Source organism: Sander lucioperca, chromosome 21 (assembly GCF_008315115.2).
Source record: "Sander lucioperca isolate FBNREF2018 chromosome 21, SLUC_FBN_1.2, whole genome shotgun sequence".
Lineage (NCBI taxonomy): Eukaryota > Metazoa > Chordata > Actinopteri > Perciformes > Percidae > Sander > Sander lucioperca.
In genome coordinates, this window is record NC_050193.1 from 10,015,286 (window position 1) to 10,034,027 (window position 18,742).

An 18,742-nucleotide genomic window follows, 5' to 3' on the forward strand; every position below is an offset into this window, starting at 1 on the left:
GGATTCGCTTAAAATGAGTCGCGCAAAACTACTAAAATGAGGATTTAACGTGACGTCACAGGTGTCAATGCATCATGGACTAAGGTCTGTAAAACTTCACATTGGACACAGACCCCATGTCTCCTGAGTGAAAGTCCTGTGTTTTTATAATCATTCCACTACCCCAACCTGCTTCATTATGTGGAATTTGGCACCACTGCACTCGCGATCATTTCTCTCTCTCGTCTTGGCCTAACAAGAAACGCAATTGTCGGTGATTATGAGCTGCTTACATAATTGACCCACGTGGTTGTTTTCGGGGTGAGGACGGCTGTTTATCCAACAAAGAGCACTGACAAGTTTATTGTTCAAATGTAACATGTCCCACATATATAGGTCCTAAATAACCTAATTAATGGGATCCTTATAAAATGTTTATAAATTGTGCGTTACTGTGAAGAAAAGAAAATGCTACGATATTTCATCTGGTTTTTAAACTGTCAAATAACTCTTATTTCGACACTCGTCAGAATAATCGTGCGTCACTACCATCACTAGCTGGAAAGAAAAAAAAACACCACATCCAATTAAAAGTTAACTACAAACATTACACTTTTATTTACCTTATTTTCTTCCTGATTCAGTTACAGAAACAAGAGTTACCTGTTTTTTATTTTATTTTTCTAATCAGGGGAATCAAGTTCTATACATAGGCATGCTGCGTCACTGCACAGTCACAGCTGTGAAAACCAATATCACCCCTGTCAGCTGCCCCGCTGGAACAGTCTGAAGGCAAGACAAATCAGGAGAGGACAGGCAAGGAAATGTCAAACCCGGGGAGGATGGGTGTTCAGTGGGCTGCCCAGGGATGACAAACTTAACATATAGAAGTTTTGTGCAAATTTCACCACAGTCTATTTGATTTCAAACACAGAGACGATATCAGTCAGAAGATTCTCTTTTTTTTTTTTCTTCTTGAGTCTTCAAACTAACAAAGGAAGTTATTATTAGGTCCAGTGATGATGGCATTTTGTTCCTTTTTGGGGAATCATTCTATTTTGGACCATGCTTCCCCAACTTTAATCTCTCTGCTTCTCAAGAGCCAGCTCTCTTTTCGTGTTTAAGAAAGCACAGACATTTAGTGTGTCATCTGATATACACTGAAATTATGATTGCTGTCACATGACCTTTACATAAATAGAGTTAGTATTCAAAAGTACGTCTGAGAAAGGTCTTACATGTAGAAATGGTGATAAGCATGCACAGATAGGTAGTCGACAAGTGCAAAATCTACAAAGTCACGTTATTATTGTTTTTTTGTTGTTTTTTTTGTACTCCACATTAAGTGAAAACTTCGCAAGAACTGAAACCTCCCCCCTCCGCTCTGAGTGTTGAGAGTTTGTCTCATTACTGCTGACCATCCAAAACCCCGAGGACAGTAGTTGAAGATGAAGATGAGCTACAACGCACACATCTGGGGGCCCGTAGCCTGTTTCTGACCAAGGTTGGCCCAAACAGAGCCTGACGTAGCAGGACACGTCCTTTTTGGGCACTGAGCTGGCCTGCTGGTACCAGTCCTATTTTAAAATAGCCAGTGACATAAACATACAGCAGCAGTCGTTGGGTTGACGCTTTGGCTTTTCTCAGTTGAGGGTTGATGTAAGACCAGGGGTCACCAAAGTGACTCTTGGGGGGGGGGTTCTCTGTTTTTTTTTTTTTATTAATTAAGTATCTCAGTATACGTCATTGTTTACTGCATGAAGTGCCAAAATTATTCACAGCCATTGTCATTTTTTTCTGAAAAAATAAGTATGTTTGTATCCCTGTAACTGTTAGAGCAAAGAGAGGACCACTTTCTTGACTGAAAAATACTGCGTGGGAGGTACAACTGACGTAAATCCCTTTAAATGACAACGTATATCATTTACTTGAACATTAATTAAACAAACAAAAATAAAAGCAAATCTAGTGTTGGCAAAATCATTTCCAAAATACTAGTTTAAAAAATAAAAGACACCAGCAAGGGAGAAATAAAAGCATAATGTAACAACAAGCAAACATATGAACAACAAAGCAAACCAGTAAAAAATAAAATAAAATCCCCAGATAAAAACAGTTTGCAGTAGTCAGTTCTCCAGTGGGTCATATGACACATGATCTCTAAACTTAGGCTACAGTTAAAAAAGAAAAGAAAAGAAAAAAGTAAGCAAGCAAGCAAAGCTTTACAGCACTACTATGTACACAGCTTCTCAGGTGAAGTGAGAGAGAGCTGGTGTCGTGATGAAGGGAAAGGATGTGAAACAGGGACTCCAGTGAAACAAGAGTCCTTCTTGGCACAGGGCTACACTTGAGGTATAGCCGACCACTGGGAGGCAGGAGGAGGAGGGAGAGACGCTTCACCAGATAAAGAAGACAGCAGACAGAGCAGCATGGCCGCCTGCACATCACGCTCAAACACACAGACAGACCAGGGAGCCATTTTCTCACACAGATCGCACACTGTCACATATTACTCCCCTCGGAGCGTCACTCGCTATCTCCTTCCTCCTCGCTCGCTCCTGTCCCCCTTATTCCTCCACTTATATTTGATCTCCCTCTCTCTACCTTGCACTGTAAATCTGATCTTTCTAAGGCTCTAGGATATCTCCACACACCAGCCACAGCTCTATCTATAGCCTGTCACTCACAGGTTTGACCACTGTATCTGTATCCGTGTTGTTCCTGTGGGTCTGCGATGCACTGGGAAGTTGTGTGGAGGAATATTTAGCACCAGAAAGCAACCTTGACTTTTGAATTTCCCCCCGTCAACCTCATAAAATCACAAGTACGCACACATGAACACAGATAGAGGAGCTGAGTACAGGAGAACGTTTCATTTCCTCGTTCCATTTCCTGCTGATATAAAGTGACAGTTTCTCCTGGCTTGTTTAAAACGCCAGTGGCCACCGGAGACGTGGGAGAGCAGCACACAGCAGTCTGACCTAGATTCGTGGAGCGGTGCCGCCCCACAAATGACTGACGCCCTCCATGTCCAATCAGAATCCACTTTACTCCATTGTATCTAACAGCAGGTCATTAGCAGCTTGCGATCCCTCTGTTCAGGTGCTCCAGGCTGCTTTTGCTGTGTTGCGTGGTCACTGGGAACTTCTTTACCGACCACAGTTCGGGCTTCGCAGTTTGTTTCACACAAGTGTCCATGCAGGTGGGGGGATGAGGCAAGGTGAGAAGAGTTATGTGTTATATTCACAGACGGTGCAGTAATACTGGAAACGGAGATAGACAGGGAGGAAGAAGTGTTCATGGAGGGGTAACAGTCTGGAGGGAAGAGGTTTATCGGAGCGGTGAAGTTGAGATGTAGGGAATACACACACTCTTTTTTTCCTCTCATATACTCTACATACACACCCACAGAGGCTGGATTTTTTTAAGCGGGCGGTGCTCGAGCTGTACAGTTGCCCATGTGCTCTGTCTTCACCTACGCTGTGGATGGATGGAGGACAGAGCCAAATGTTCCCACGTAAGCGCAAGCATTGTGAGGAGCAGCAGAAAAGACATCCTGACTGACAGGAAGAGAGATGGAGCAGGAAAAGGCGATAGATTTCACAGTTTTTCAAGGATGCTAACAGTGCTGTATAGTCTCAGGGGAGCAAATCAAAGGGAAATAATAGCCTACTGCATGTTGACATTTTCAGATCTGAGTCAGCGTGTGTTTTGTTTTGCTACTTGCTCGTCACATTTTGAGTTTTTGAACCCTTCTATAGAGATTTGTGAGCTAGAAGAGCTTTAGCTCTGTCCTCCATACCCTACTTTCTCTCAGTCTCACACACACTCATACAATAGTTGATTGGCACACAGTCAGTGTTTAAGTCTGTACACAGAGTTGAAGGGCCCTGTTGGCATCCATGTTTTAAGTCCAATTCAACAAGGCACACCCCTCATCCTGGATCCCTCCCTTCTCACCCTCTCCATCCTCTTCTTCATTTTCTACCACACATCTTCTTTCCAATCCTCTCACTCACCACAGCTGCCTCCCCGTGTAGGTTGGAGGGGCAGAGGGCACCTGTAGAAGGAAACATTTGGTTTGTAAATGATAAACAATTTAGATACCATCATACTGTATATTCACTCATGCATCTTTACACACATGCATACAGCTGCATACTGTAGGTCCCATTTACACGTTTTACTCAAGCATGTCAACGAACCCCCTTGTGCTTTAGGCCAAAATACATCTCTGACTGTCTACTTTAACATAAGCTCTGTAATGTCATCTGGTAGCTGTCTAACTGTCCCAGATTTGAAGGCAAATCACAGAGAAGCAGCATTTACTTAATTGTGCTCTACAAAGCTAGAACAAACCTCCAGAAGGTGTGAGACCTGGCTCAACTCTGATTATCTTTAAAGGTCCCATGGCATGGCATTTAACATTAATATGAGTTCGCCCAGCCTGCCTATGGTCCCCCAGTGGCTAGAAATGGTGATAGGTGTAACCCGAGCCCTGGGCATCCTGCTCTGCCTTTGAGAAAATGAAAGCTCAGATGGGCCGATCTGGAATCTCCTCCTTATGAGGTCATAAGGAGCAAGGTTACCTCCCCCTTTCTCTGCTTTGCCCGCCCAGAGAATTTGGCCCACCCATGAGAGAGAGACATCATGGCTTGCAAACGAGCAAAGTGGCAGTTGTTCAAGGCCACACCCCCACCCTCCACCTTGCCCCCCCCCTCTCTCCTCCTCAATAGCATTTAAAGCTACAGACACAGAAGTGGCACATACTAAGGAAAGCTCATTGTGTGACTGGCTCTAGTGGCTGTAATTCTGCACCAAGGATGACTTTCGGGAAAGAGACTTCAGATACAGTATTAGGGGACCACTAAGGCCTATATAAAAGCATCCAAAAAGCAGCATGTCATAGGACCTTTAAATCATTATTTTATGCTCTCCATTCCTTTTAAAACAATTTTGTAATTTTGGGAACTAAGCAAGTTCATTAGATCAGAAGATCGATACCACTATCTCTTCATGCTGAATATGAGCAGCTGGTTAGCTTAGCTTAGCACAAAGACTGGAAACAAGGGGAAACAGCTAGCCTGGCTGTGTCAAAATGGGGACTGCCCATTTCTCAGACGCTCCATTGTTCCGACCTCTCAAATACCCGAAAAATTCCCTTTGGTCCTACAGCCCACTAGCCCAACGTCCCTTTGGTGGCGAAATTACGAATCCCACTATGGCCACGCCAAGATCCGCCCTACGAAGCAACTCGATTGGTTGGGGTTAGGCATTTGACCTCGAGTGGTTAAGGTTAGGATAGCCAATTGGTCAGGGGATAGGACCTGTACAAATGGGGTTACGTTACCTTACATAAGCATGGATGCCTGGATAATAAATGCTATTGAAGGGCGGGTCTTGGCGTGGCCATAGTTTTTCGGATTATTGAGAGGTCGGAACAATGGAGCGTCGGAGAAATGACATGGCACCGTCAAAATACACCTACCAGCACCTCTAAAGCTTACTAATTTCATACCTTTGTTTAATCCGCACAAAAACCTAAGTGTGACGTTGCAGGTGACATTGTTGAGCAGGCTACGAAGCATGCAATATAAATAAAATGTCTGTAAAATGAATGCACTAAAACACTGATGATATTTCATGCAGAGCAGCTTCTCAAGGAGAAGCCTCTGTGTTCCCATTGTCGGTTAAATTAGCACGCCAACAATCTCTAGGAATAGTGGATACAAATTTAGTTAGTAGAGAGTGTTTCAGCGTCAGCGGAGAGTGTTGTTTCAGCGTTTTCGCCTCCAGTGGTGTGTTGTGCTGTTGTGTGGCGGGCTTAATTTATAACACAGTGGCTGGAAATAAGTTCACCTGTGCCAGCCAGAGTGCCCATTCATCCTGCATAATGAAGGGTGTGACAGGCCTGCAGACAGTCGCATCACTCAGTGAGCAGATAGCATTGCGGCTTATTCACACACACACAGGAGCACATGGAAGCTCTCTCGCACTCACCCATACACAAATCAATGTCTGATGAGTGACCATTTGTGACAGAACCATCCATGCATGTGTCCACAAAATACAACGTACACAGTCACATGACCATGCATCCAACAAACTGATAATGCACACACACATACTCACACCTCTCCCTCATTCCTGTGCAATGACGTACGGTCTGGAACGCACAAATGTGCATGCAGTCTTGTCGGCGTGGTCGAATGAGAAAGCGGCGTGTAAGCGGCGTGTACCTGTGACTGGGAGGCTGTACTCACCGCTCCCCCGTTCAGGATCATGGTCATCTCGGTAGGTTGGTAGACGTTGCTGCGGAAAGGAGCGCTGGGTCTGGTGGCGGTGTTGCTGTTATGTTGCCCAGCACCACCACCGCTCCTCAAGCCTGGCATGAAATAGACAGAGAGGCGAACAGAGATTACTTACTGTGACTCACCATTTCACTATCTCTCTTGAAGAAAGAGACACAGAAATTTCCTCCTGTGCTTATTTCTAGCCACGCATGCAAATACTTGTGTTCTATTACTCACTTTCTACCTACAGCCTGTCTGCACATATTATGTCTGTCTGCTCTAGAATATTGAATTGTACTGCACCTGCGGTGTTCTCATCGTTATATCCATAGCCCTGGTTCTCCACAAACTGCCTGTGAGAGAGAGGGATGTCTTCGTCGAAGCTGGTCTCCCTCATCCGTGTCGAGTTCTGGGAGGTGTCAAAGTAATCTGGGGCAGTGGGCTGTGGAGGGGGTCTCAGGCAGATGTGGGATTCAGGAATGGCATGGAAGATCAGTAGCAGCCAGCCCTGAGCCACTAAAGCAATGGCCAGTGCCGGGTCATTCCAGTCTGGGGACCTCCCCAGCCAGGCGTTGCCGTACAGATAGAAGCCCACCCAGGCCACCCACAGCAGCAGCGACAGCAGGCAGGTCACCAGCAGCCAGATGGCATTGCAGCGCCACTGATGTGTCTTCCCGCACAGGGCCAGAGAGGCGGCAGTCAGCGCGGCTAGTAGGAGGGCTAGCACGTAGCTGCAGGCTAGTGAGAAGTCCAGTGGCAGGTACTGACAGGCAGCACGTCCCTCCCTCAGCACGGTGAGAAGTAGCCACTCGGCGGCGATGATGCCCTGCACGGCACTCAAACCCAGCGCGAGGCCTGTAAGGGCACAGCCACCAGGGCTCCGGCGCTCACGGCCAATCCTGCGCAGGCGCACACCCTGCACCAGCAAGCAGGAGAAGCAGACGGCAAACAGGAGACCCCATAGGGCCCTGCGGAGCAAACATAAAGACTCATCCTGCTCGATCAGGTAAGCAAAGCTCAGGCCGAACAAGCCGAGGATGCCGAGGAGCAGCAGGAGGATGGGTCCCACGCCGCTGCGCTTCTCAGCTTCACTGATGTGGTGTAAGCGGCACAGCAGGACTAAGGCTAGCAAGATGACAGTCAGCACCCCACCGGCAGCCACTGACTCAACAGCCACACCCCATATGGAGTCCAGGTCACAGAGGAGGGTGTAGGGACGGACAAGGCCCCAGCCGCAGCCTCGTGGGAGAGGCTCAGAGGCCTCAGAGAGTCCGGTGGCACGATGAGCGACAGTCAGCAGCAGCAGGAGGACCGGGAGGAACGCCATCCCTGAGAGATCAACAGACCAGAAGATAGAGAGAGATGAAGGAGGAAAGACAGAGAATAGAGAAAGTCAAAGGATTGGAGAGAGAAAGAGAGTGAGTCATTCTTATCATAAATGCAACAGAGCTCAGCAGTCAGTCATTCCCACAGTAATCATCCGCCTGTGATTGACAATACAAACAATCAGCCACTGCTGTGTTTTAGAGAGGCAACAAAGGACAGTAGGTCATGCAGGGTGAATGACTGAAACCTTTCCAAACGCACAAAAACACACATTCTGTTTTACCAATTGTAGCATATAGCGCAGTCATCTTTTAAAAGCTTTAAGGTTTAATGTTTGCCATAAACATGGCAGAAAAATTCCTACAAACCCAGAAAATCCCAGAAAAGCTGCCTTCAGTTTATTCACAGGGAAGTGAGGTCAGAGTCAGAGCATGTATAGTGCTTCTGAGGGTAGTTTTAGGTGTGGTAGTGTATTTGTCCAGTCTTGTCCAGTGAACCAACTGCTGGAGCACTGACAGCATCATGCATATTTTTATGAAGAAAAAAAAACGAGATACAAAGAAGGGAAGTAGTGCGCACAAGCAGTTCTACTCACTATCAGGCATCTGAGGGCATCTAGCAAGGCGTGAGACAATGCATAATACACTGCGCACAAACACAGCGCCTCGAGCACAAGTACAAACACAAACAGCACTCGGTGAGCGAAATCAATGCTGTCTCAGTCTACTTATTCCTTTATTCATCACAACTGTCAAACAGCCGCACGCATGCGCTCACGCACGCACGCACACAAACACACACACACACACACACACACACACACACAAACACACATTTGGTTTCATTGAGGTCTTTGTGGGAATGATCAGTGCTGTCGTTTCACCTGACAAGCTGTGTGTTTTTTGAGAGGTGGATCTGTATTTTAAAAGCCACCATGAAGACACAGACACACAGCACATCGATCTGCCAGGTTACTGTCAACTGTCTCTCCACTACAACGCTAAGCTTTCAGAAATTCTTTCCAAGTTGGCTCATACATTAATGTGTCAAACAATCTGCTCTTACAAAGAACACACACTTTTCTAGCCGCTCCATGCTTGAAGCTATACTTTGGATTGTTTATTTCAACTGTAGTTTTGACATAACAAAAAATCTCCCGGGATCTACAAATAGACTGTGCCACAATATTTACATACCACATAAAGGACACTGGATATCCCCAGCTTCATGTTCTCTCTGCCAGTAAGTCGGAGAGAGTTACATGGTTGGGCCGTCATGGGGAGAGTGGTGGATTTAAATACACACCAGCCAGGGTTACAGGTCATGCACAGTCCTTCCAGCATGTAGCGTATTAAGTACTGTACTTGAGCACACATCTGAGGTACTTGTACTTTACTTGAGGAGTAAGAATTTAGAGCTGAAATGGTTAGTTTAATCAATGTATTAGTCAATCGAAACTGTTTTTATAACAGATTAACTGTTTTAAGTAATTGTTCAAGCAAAAAAGGCCTAACATTTCATGATCCCAGCTTCTCAAAATTGAGATTTTACTGCTGTCTGAAGTTACACTAAACTGAATAAGTTTGGTCATTACAGACAACCCAAGCATTTTGAAGGTGTCACTTGGTGCTCTTAGTAATGGTGAAGTATTACAAACCAAACAATCAATCAATTGAGAAAATAATCAGCGTATTAATACATAATGAAAATAATCATTAGTTGTTGCCCTATATACAATTATTTCAAAGTAGCTCAACCAACTACAACAGCAAAATGCTGCTTGCACATGTATGAGTAATAATCTAAAGATATAACTGTCACATTCTTCTGCATTGAGTACATTTAATACTTTAAGGACATTTTCCTTTATGCTTACATACATTTACTTAGGTAACATTTTGAATGCAGGACTTATTTCTAATGGAGTATTTTTTTTTTTTTTACAATTTTTACATCCTTCCACAAATTCCCACATACACACAAGACACAAACATGTACACACAGATATTGCCTGCATCGCTGGGCCATCCATTTATTTACAAGCTTTTGATGTCTGTCCTAATATCCATATAAAAAACTATATTTTTAAGGCAGCGATTGTTTACAACTTGTGAAATATCAGTATTTATTTCTGAGACCCCAGAGATGCATGTGTGCTTATGTGTGTTTGTGCATATTCATTTGCTTAGAGCTTTTTCATGTATCCTTCAGAGATTTACACCCTCCAAATTCCTCCTCACGCCTCCTCATTACCAAAATTCTTCGCTACCTCGTTTCCTGTCATTATTTCAGCCTGTCGTTTCCGGGCTGTTGTCTCCTTGCCGCCTTGTTGCAGAAGCTCACTGCCGCTGTTTATTATTGGTCTACATTAACATCAATCAGTGCTTATAAAGGGATGAGTCACCAAAACACAGTGCTGGAGATTTTTACACACACAAACACCCTCCTGCACAAGTGGCAGAAAAACAGACACACTCCTTATGCTTTCTTTTCAACATCATGTTGATTTTTTTTTGTGATAACCATGGTTACACCCCCATCTCTAAATGACAGAAATAAAACAAAAGGGACAGAAGACAAAGAGAGAGGCTCACTCAACCTCAACCAGCCGAGCAGACTGCTCCTCCTCTGTCTTTTTTTTCCCGGTACTTTTCTTCTCTGTCTTCTTTGTCACACGTCCTAATAACAGAGCCTGTGAAACCACACAGTCCAGACAAGAGACACAGAGACTGGAGCTTGGGCACACTAGTTAGTGACCACTTTTTCGTTCACTCACCCAGTCACTACCTCTTGCACAGATGATTGCCCTGGCTGCTTTTTAATGGGACTTGGCAGACTAGTGAGCTGAAGGCTGAAGGATGCACACAGAGGGCCACACACAGACACACGCACACACACACACACACACACACACACACACACACACACACGCAAAATAACCAATGCTCCTGCAGACATGCACAACACACAGTACATAACACACATCTACTGCACATATGCCACACACTTGAGTCCTCTTCCCTGCTTCTCACTAATATGAGTCATGTGCAGAGAGAGAGAGAGAGAGAGAGAGAAAGAGAGGCCTTCTACTTTGTGCAGCACAGAAGAGGCTGCCGCCGTCTTATCCTCCCCTGTCCTCCCCTCCCTGCCATCTTTCTAGACATATTTCTCTCTGTCACTCCTGCTCCGTGCAGCCATTTCTGTCCTTCCGTCCATTTAAAATCCTCTATTCTGTTAGATTTCAATGCCACCTCTCCTCAAGAGCAGCCAGACCGCTCTCATCTCTCTGCTACATTTGAAGATGTGCTGTGAAAGATTTGCCTCACACACATCCTCTCCCCACATTTTCTCCTTCTTTTCAAACCCCACCATCTAATCCCAAACACACCCCTCTTCCTACCATTTTGGCTTCTCCTTCTTCCCTCCTTGTGCCCCTTCCTCCTCCTTCTTCCCTCCCTTCCCCATGCCTTTATTCTTGCTGTGTATCTTATGTAACTGGGAAAGGATCCAGCTCCTGCCAGTTCTGCTGCATGGCTGCTGTTTCTCAGGCATCATCTTCCTCAGTGCCAAGCAGCCTGCTGGTACTCAGAAGTCCATCTTAGTTTTCTATTCTGCATGCAGCGGGGTCATATGTATTAATGCTGCACGTGTCACACACACACACACAGGCTGACATAATGCCCATGTGCTGGCTCTATTTGCATGTAAATATAACATGCTGCTTGGTAGCATGTATTATGCATCTGTGTATGAAGGCACCACATTCTCACACAAACCTGAATGTGACAAGTATGCATCATGCATTCCTTATACACACAACAGGAATACAGGTGTGAGAGTGCAAATGTGCAGAACTGCAGTCCTTCCAATTTGCTCCAGGCTGGATAGGCAGAGATGGGGGAATCTAGCGAGCCGTCCTGTACAATTACCTCCTCCTATAATTATCAGACATAGCACACAAGCAGATGCTGTCTAATTACCGTGGTGATAATTGGGATGATTATTGCATTTTGACGACTTGCTTCAATTCTCTTTTTTTTCTACTACTTTTGTTTTGTTCAGCCTACTGACGGAGAAAATGTGTGTGAGTCTTTATGAGTGTGTAGGTGTATTGGCTGGTAACACACTGATCCAGCTGTTGAGGTGAGCAGGTTATTGTGCTGGCATCTGCTTGCTGGTAACCCCATTCGAGACGCCACAGCCTTATCCACCGTCTTCTCTAGCACTAACAGACCTTTTCCTTTTCTGACAGAACATACATTTACAGCTTACATCAGTGGCTGGGATTACAAAGGCCTTAGATATCAGTCATGTTAAATTAACCCAGGCTGTCTGGATGTTCTGTCTCACTGTATGAGATTTACTTTGGATTAAAAACACATCTGCGCTTCAAAATAAGCTCTGTAAGATAGGTTTGTCATTGGAGGCATCTCATACTGGTCTTTTATCAGTTGTTTCTCTCTTAAAATCTCTTGACCTTCTCTTGTGTCTTGAGTGAGAATAATGGACTTGAAGTTGCTCCTAGAGTTCGAGTCTGGTCTGAAACATTGTCCAGAATGGAGGAAATGAGTACCAATAAGGACCTGTCTTACCTAAGGTCCTAGATATTACACACACACACACATAGTATATGTATATATATATATATATATATATATATATATATATATATATATATATATATATATATATATATATATATATGAAAACTCACTGAAAACTCATCCAATGTCCTACTTCAAATAAACCAATGAATGAACCAATCAAAAATAACCATGAATTACTTTGCACGATCTGATCCGTCTGACTTTGTCTCCAATCTCTCCACATCTGTAACCCTCCAGAGTGACGTCATCAATCCCTTGTGTGGCAGTTAAAAATGGGATGAAAAGGGGGATTCAGAAGAAGGAGGGGGAGCGATGCGGTAGACATCAAGGTATGACGTATGGGTGTGCTAAAATATTAAAAAAGGAGGTAGCGAGGACAAGTTTGAGGAATGGATGATGAGACTGAAAAAGTGGTAGTCCATTCACTGCACCGGCCTCCTAGGTGTCACCATGAGGAAACTGACAGTGGAAGTAGTTCTCCCAGCCTCTTCAGACCTCCCCGGCCATCCTAATTAGCCCTCATTACTCTGTGACTGTGCTCACAGCAAGACCATATGCTAATTGACTTAACAATTAACAGCGCCAGCGCCTTACACCCCTCCCTCTGCTCCCTTTTCCTCTTCCTGCTCCTCTTCCTACATCAACAACCGATGGGGTGTCATGATGTAAAGGCATCCCAAACCTAAAAATGAAACCTGAAACTGAGCTGCAGACCTCCAGTATCATATGTTCTGCTTCTATGTGATATCAATATAGATAGATTAATGGGGTGTGTGGTTGGGGGGATGTGGGGGTTGATCACAGGAGCCCTGAGAGGTCAGATTTGGTTAGAGAGTGTGATAGTGATCAGAGGAGCAGGAGAAACAAGGAACAGGCGGATGTGCGAAGGAAGAATTGGAGCGAGCCTCGTGCCTGGAGTGTTTGTGTGCGTGTGTGTGTGTGTGTAAGGGGAGGAGGGGTTGGTGCGTGAACAGAAATCTAGCTCATACACTCAGCTGTGTCATGTGTACATAAAGAGGCCACACACACACACACACACACACACACACACACACACACACACACACACACACACAATCATCCAAACAAGGTACATATGGCATCAGCCCCGAGGAGATACTGTAGCATCCTCTTTTCCCATGAGGAAGCTAACTAACTCATGGAAGCACAGCCTGAGAATAAACAGCTCCACTCTGCTGAATATTGATTAATGATGGAAAACAGAATTCAAAATAGGCCGCGGAGCTTTCTGAGAACACAAATACTGCACTGACAGAGGCTCGAGGCTCATGTATCATCCATCTATTGACCAACAGAAAGTCAATACCTGCATTGACTTCAATTTCCATATAACTCCCTTAGTCTAATGCGACTCAAGTGGCCATTTAAGTGCAATTTCTTGCCAGAGTTAGACAACAAGCCTTTTGTTTATGAAGCCAGCGTGGTTGTCAGGGGCGATTCTAGGATCAGACCTTTAGGGGGGCTCAGCCCCTAATGAGAATGTGGCATGGATACAGTAAAAACGACCAATTTGACACAATGTTCTAACATTCAGCTAATTTAGTTGCATACGTTTCAATTTGGGTCCTAATCTGCGCCATGAAATTACCAACTTCTTCTCTAGGGACTACCAATGATAAACTTCACAACTGCACTCCTGTTCTTCCTCTGACAGATTAGATAGACACTCAGCCAAAGGCGAGTCTGGCACAACCACCTCCAATAGGCCCAAACTATGTTTCTGTTAACCCTTTCCTTGACAGGGTTACAGGTGCTTTAAGCCCTTTGAACCTGTAATTGTTTGTCCTCTGTCACTAACAGACAAGTTCGCAAACTCTAACTTGAAACACCAAATTTGATTTTTGTTTTAAATAGTTTTTTATTATTGTTATTTTTAGGGGGGCTGAGATGAAATTTAGGGTGAGCCCCCCTAAAAAGGGTCTAAAATCGCCCATGGTGGGAGTGACACGTCTCCTAAAGGGGACACTTGGTTTTAGCTGACCTAAGGAGCAGCTTAATGCAAACACACATTTGGAGAATGCTCTTTTTTCTTTCTTTTTTCAGCACCCCCTCTCTTAACAATATCGGCCACATGGGGAGGGTCCCTGGGGGTTCCAGAAGAGTGTGTTTGTTTGAGGGAGCAGCAGTAAGACCTTTGTTACTGAGGTGTGTGTGTTTGTGTTTCTTTGTGTTTCTTTGTGTGTGTGTGTGTGTGTGTGTGTGTGTGTGTGTGTGTGTGTGTGTGTGTGTGTGTGTGTGCGTGTGCGTGTGTGTTCAAAATGACATCTAACCTTTTAACTAAAGAACGGAGGAGTGATTGACACTCCTAAAATATCCCCATGTTTTGTGGGGTGAAAATGGAGACGCAGCTACTGAAAGAAACCAACGTTTTTATCCTCGTGAGAAACAATGTGCCACAGCTAATCAGTCCTTAAATATCACACAGGTCAAAGCCCTTCATGTCTTTAGTTAAGCTTACAATGGTTTTATCGAATGCCCTTTGAGGTCAAGGCCATATGTGCCAATCCCTGTGTGTAAATGTACATTTCTGCAGCATGCCCTGTGTATAAATTTACATTTATGTATACAATACTGCGTGCCCTTTCTGCTTCACACACCTATGCATTTGGTGCATCGACATCGCCTTTCTCCCCGGGCTGTCAGTGATGCAACTTCCACCTCAGTGGTAATAAGCCCCGAAACAGCCTTATTACAACACAACCCGAGAGATGCATTCAAATAAACCGAGATCCCCTGTGGGTACAGATAAAATACGCCTACCCAGTGAATATATATCACGCACAAACATCTCCACAAGGATATCCCTCTCCCCTACCCCCATTCTTATTAATCAATAACCATATGGGCTACATGGTAAGCAGCACGTACCTCAATTGATGTAAACAAATCCGATCGAGGACGAAGACAGAAGCACCGTTTTCAGGTTTGATGCGAGACTGGGAGAGTAAAAATGTCACATTTCGGAACGAGCTCCGCTCTCTATGTTTGCGTATTCTCTCTCCATCCACATGGGCTCGTACGCGATCAGCCCAGATGATTCCTCCTGCTCCAGCTTTTAAACCAGAGGCACCCGATTATTCAGCCCGTGTCTGTTGTCCTCAGAGGCAGAATGGACATAGACGAAACACACCGGGGTGTCAGGATTCAAATGTGGAAGAGATTATTGGTGGTTTCCCCCTAAATCCTTTGTTCAGCGGTGCGCATCTTTGACTTTCACTCTCCACCACGAAAGGAGCATTCATCAAAAATAAATAAAAATCCTGTGATGTACAGACACGGTGCCCCGAAGCCTGCCGGATCCCCTTCTCCTGCTACTGCGCTGAATATGCCGCTGAATGTCCGGGTTGACACTCACTGCTCCCCGCTGCACTTCTCCCGACTGAATGCATCACCAAAACTGCGCTCCGCATAACGCGCGTAGCCTACTGATAATCCCTCTCTGCACACGCACACACGCACACATAGGCTATAGCCTATACACACAGAGAAAGTGACAGCTCTTCAGAGCCGCCACTGACTGCTCTCTGTCCTCCCTCCCTTTAACTGGTTTTACTCTCCGATAAATGAATTGGTGCCTGACAGGGGGACCATCTTAATAAATCCTTTCTAGACGCACAGCGGTCTCACACACATGCGCGCATACACACACACACACACACACACACACACACACACACACACACACACACACACACACACACACACACACACACACACACACACACACCTCCTAAATATAGGGTATTATCTTAATATCACTGTCACAGGCTGTAGGCTACGCACAGTTTGGACTCGTGCTACTCCAGGTCCTACTTGTCTTTTGCGGTACTGTTTTCTCATTTTCACTGCGCTTACTCAAAATCAAAATGTTCTATTCAGTCTCAAGTTAAACTATTAAAACTCAATTTCCGGTGGTATCTTTCAAAATTGAGTTCTTAGGCTAAATTTACACTAGCTTATTGTGAATATATTGTTAATAATACAAATCTGTTTTTCACAAAATAACAAAAGAATAGTAAATGGACTGCATGTAGGATAACCTTTTTATCCAAAACACTTTACAATTTGCATCTCATTCACATATTTACAGGCACTGGTCTAACCAACAGGGGCAAGTTCAATGTTTTGACCACTTCAACATGTGGACAGAAGTCAGAAGGAGCCATGGATTGAACCACAAACCCTGCGATCAATGGAGGGCCTGCTAAGCCACAGCAGTAGCAACAACAGACCCAATGAGTGAGTATTTCACAAAGACCTGTTGCCATGTTGTTCTTACTTAGGCTACTATTTGTTTAAATAATGTAAACTCACAAATCCACACCTCACTTCTTCTGCAAGGCCTCAAATTCACTGTATGAGGTGATACTCTTATTTTGAAAGTAATCCAGCCTATTTTCCGGGTTAACTCTAGTTATCTCTGGCTCCTTGACACAGCCACAGACTGCTGTGGTGCTTATTATTTCTCCCTCTTGTCACATGCTTGTTGTTGCCTCAGCTGCTCCAGTCCATCTACCAGGGAGGCTTTCAATGGTAGAGGCCCCCACGACCCCCACCCCCACCCCCACCCCAGCTACCATCCTTCCTTTTATGCTGGTGCATGATTTGAACCAGTGGAAGTCATCTGTGGCAATGTTGTTAGAATGTGTTACAAATTGTTACCACTGCAGTCTTGGACAAGCAGAAGCAGAGCCTGGCAGCCATGACACCTCTGACCAGGTACTCATAATGCTGCTGCTGGTCTCAAATATTATCAGCCAAGGAGATGCAAACCTCGCCTCTCCATCCACTCACAGAGTTAGATCTTATTTTATGGGATTGCAATAATCCAGTGGTCTGGGGGGTGTTAATCTACGCTTTATCATCTACATGTTAATGGTAAAGACAAATCCTGCTGCAATATGAGGGGGACACTGGGAACCATCAACCACTCACACACACATTCTGCATGAAATTGCCCTCTTATTGCCTCTTTCCCTTTCACACATAAATACATGCAAAGTGAAATGACATGCAGGCAGTAAGGAGGCGTATCATATGGAATAGCAGCTGAGGATGTGAGACTAATCTGACAGGTGCAGGCTGAGAGAGTGACAGCATGGGAAGAGGGGGTGGAGTAAAAGGAGGAGGAGGAGCGGCCACTACTTGAAACAGGGCAACTAATAAGATTAATGGCTCCCTCACTTTATCAGCAGACAGGCTCAGGCAGTACATCATCAATACCTTCCTTATTCTCATCATCTGTGTTATCAGCAGGGAGAGATTGCGTACAGAAAAGGCAATCGTAACACTATTACACATAAGTAATCACAATATTTGGATCTGGAAGAACATCACCTTGCCAGTGTAGGATTATAGTGTATTTAAGAAGCGTATTAACATGTAGTGACTGAATGTGGAGCTTTGAATATAAATTTGACATTGTGATTTAAGAAATAATTTGTGATTTTGTGGAATACGCTTTTCTTTTTTTTTTTTTCGTTTTCTTGCTGAGAGTTAGATTAGTAGATTGATACCAATCTCATGTTTGTATGGTAAATATGTAGCTGGAGCCAGAAATTGGTTAGCTTAGCACAAAGACTGGAAGCAGGGGGACACAGCTAGCCTGGCTTCGTCCAAAGGTAACAAAATCTGCCTACTAGCACCTCTAAACCTCACTAATTAACATGTTGTCCATACAAAAACCGAAGTGTAAAAACAACAATTTTCTGTGTAACGGGTTTATGTAGCTAACTATAGTATTTATTGGCCAGGCACAGTAACTTGTTGTCACTGTGGGGTTGCCAGGCAATCAGTGGGGACTCCAGTCAAGAAATAGTCTGGCACATAAGTGTCGTAGAACTCTGTAAAATTAAACAAACCAGATATAACATGTATTATTGAGCGTTAGAGCTTGTACCTCTCTCCACTCTGAACTGGGAAGATTGGTTTCTCTGTTATTTGCACCATTATACTGGAATGAACTACAGAACACAGCCTTTTTGTTAGCTCCTCTGAGTGACTTTAATATCTTTAATAATATTTGTGATTTTGTAATTAATTTGACTGTGTCTGATGACTGAATGAATTGTCCTGTTGTGATGTTGTGTTCTGTCTTGACTTCCCTGACAAAGTCTGCGAGCTGAAACGTGTTTTGGTTCCCCTTTTTTGTGCATAGTCTTCACCAGTGGAGAACTCCTGCTTCAATATTTATAGAGGATGACAAATTACCTCTGTATCAGTATGATGATCATGTGTGGGGCTCAGTCGCTGACTAATATAGCTTCCCTGACAGGCAGCAGGCTAACCTTGGCTCTGCCTGGTGAGTTATTGTCCTTTAATGAGGAGAGCACATGCTGTTAAGGTGTCATGTGTCTACAGGAACAACAGCGTCACAGCCACCGTCTTCCATGTTTCCTTTGGTGTAAGCAGCTATATATGTTGTGCTGTATGTAAAGACTCTGTTTTTTGTGTCGCTGTCTCTTCCCCCACCTGCTCTCTCATCCTTCCCTTCGTTACATGCCCCCTGTGCTGCCC

General features: G+C 44.5%; 1 protein-coding gene across 2 annotated transcripts; it reads right to left on the reverse strand.

Moving 5' to 3' along the window:
- Positions 1-566: 566 nt before the first annotated feature.
- Positions 567-15,864, reverse strand: gprc5ba (G protein-coupled receptor, class C, group 5, member Ba). Of its 2 annotated transcripts, none has more exons than XM_031312477.2 (4): positions 15,095-15,864; positions 6,576-7,601; positions 6,219-6,364; positions 567-4,039 (listed from the first exon to the last, which is right to left on the reverse strand). In XM_031312477.2, exons 2-4 carry the CDS (start codon positions 7,597-7,599, stop codon positions 3,995-3,997), a joined length of 1,215 nt encoding a protein of 404 aa, XP_031168337.1. In that variant the 5' UTR covers positions 7,600-7,601; positions 15,095-15,864; the 3' UTR covers positions 567-3,994. The 2 variants fall into 2 exon arrangements, with proteins under 2 accessions (XP_031168337.1, XP_031168338.1); XM_031312478.2 differs by having other exon boundaries at positions 6,243-6,364; positions 15,095-15,861.
- Positions 15,865-18,742: the final 2,878 nt, after the last annotated feature.

Coding starts and splice junctions, on each gene's coding strand:
- gprc5ba (XM_031312477.2), bottom strand. CDS start 7,599: ATGGCGTTCCTCCCGGTCCTCCTGCTGCTGCTGACTGTCGCTCATCGT. Junction 6,365..6,575: donor TAACGATGAGAACACCGCAG/GTGCAGTACAAT, acceptor ATTTCATGCCAG/GCTTGAGGAGCGGTGGTGGT. Junction 4,040..6,218: donor GTACAGCCTCCCAGTCACAG/GTACACGCCGCT, acceptor TTCCTTCTACAG/GTGCCCTCTGCCCCTCCAAC.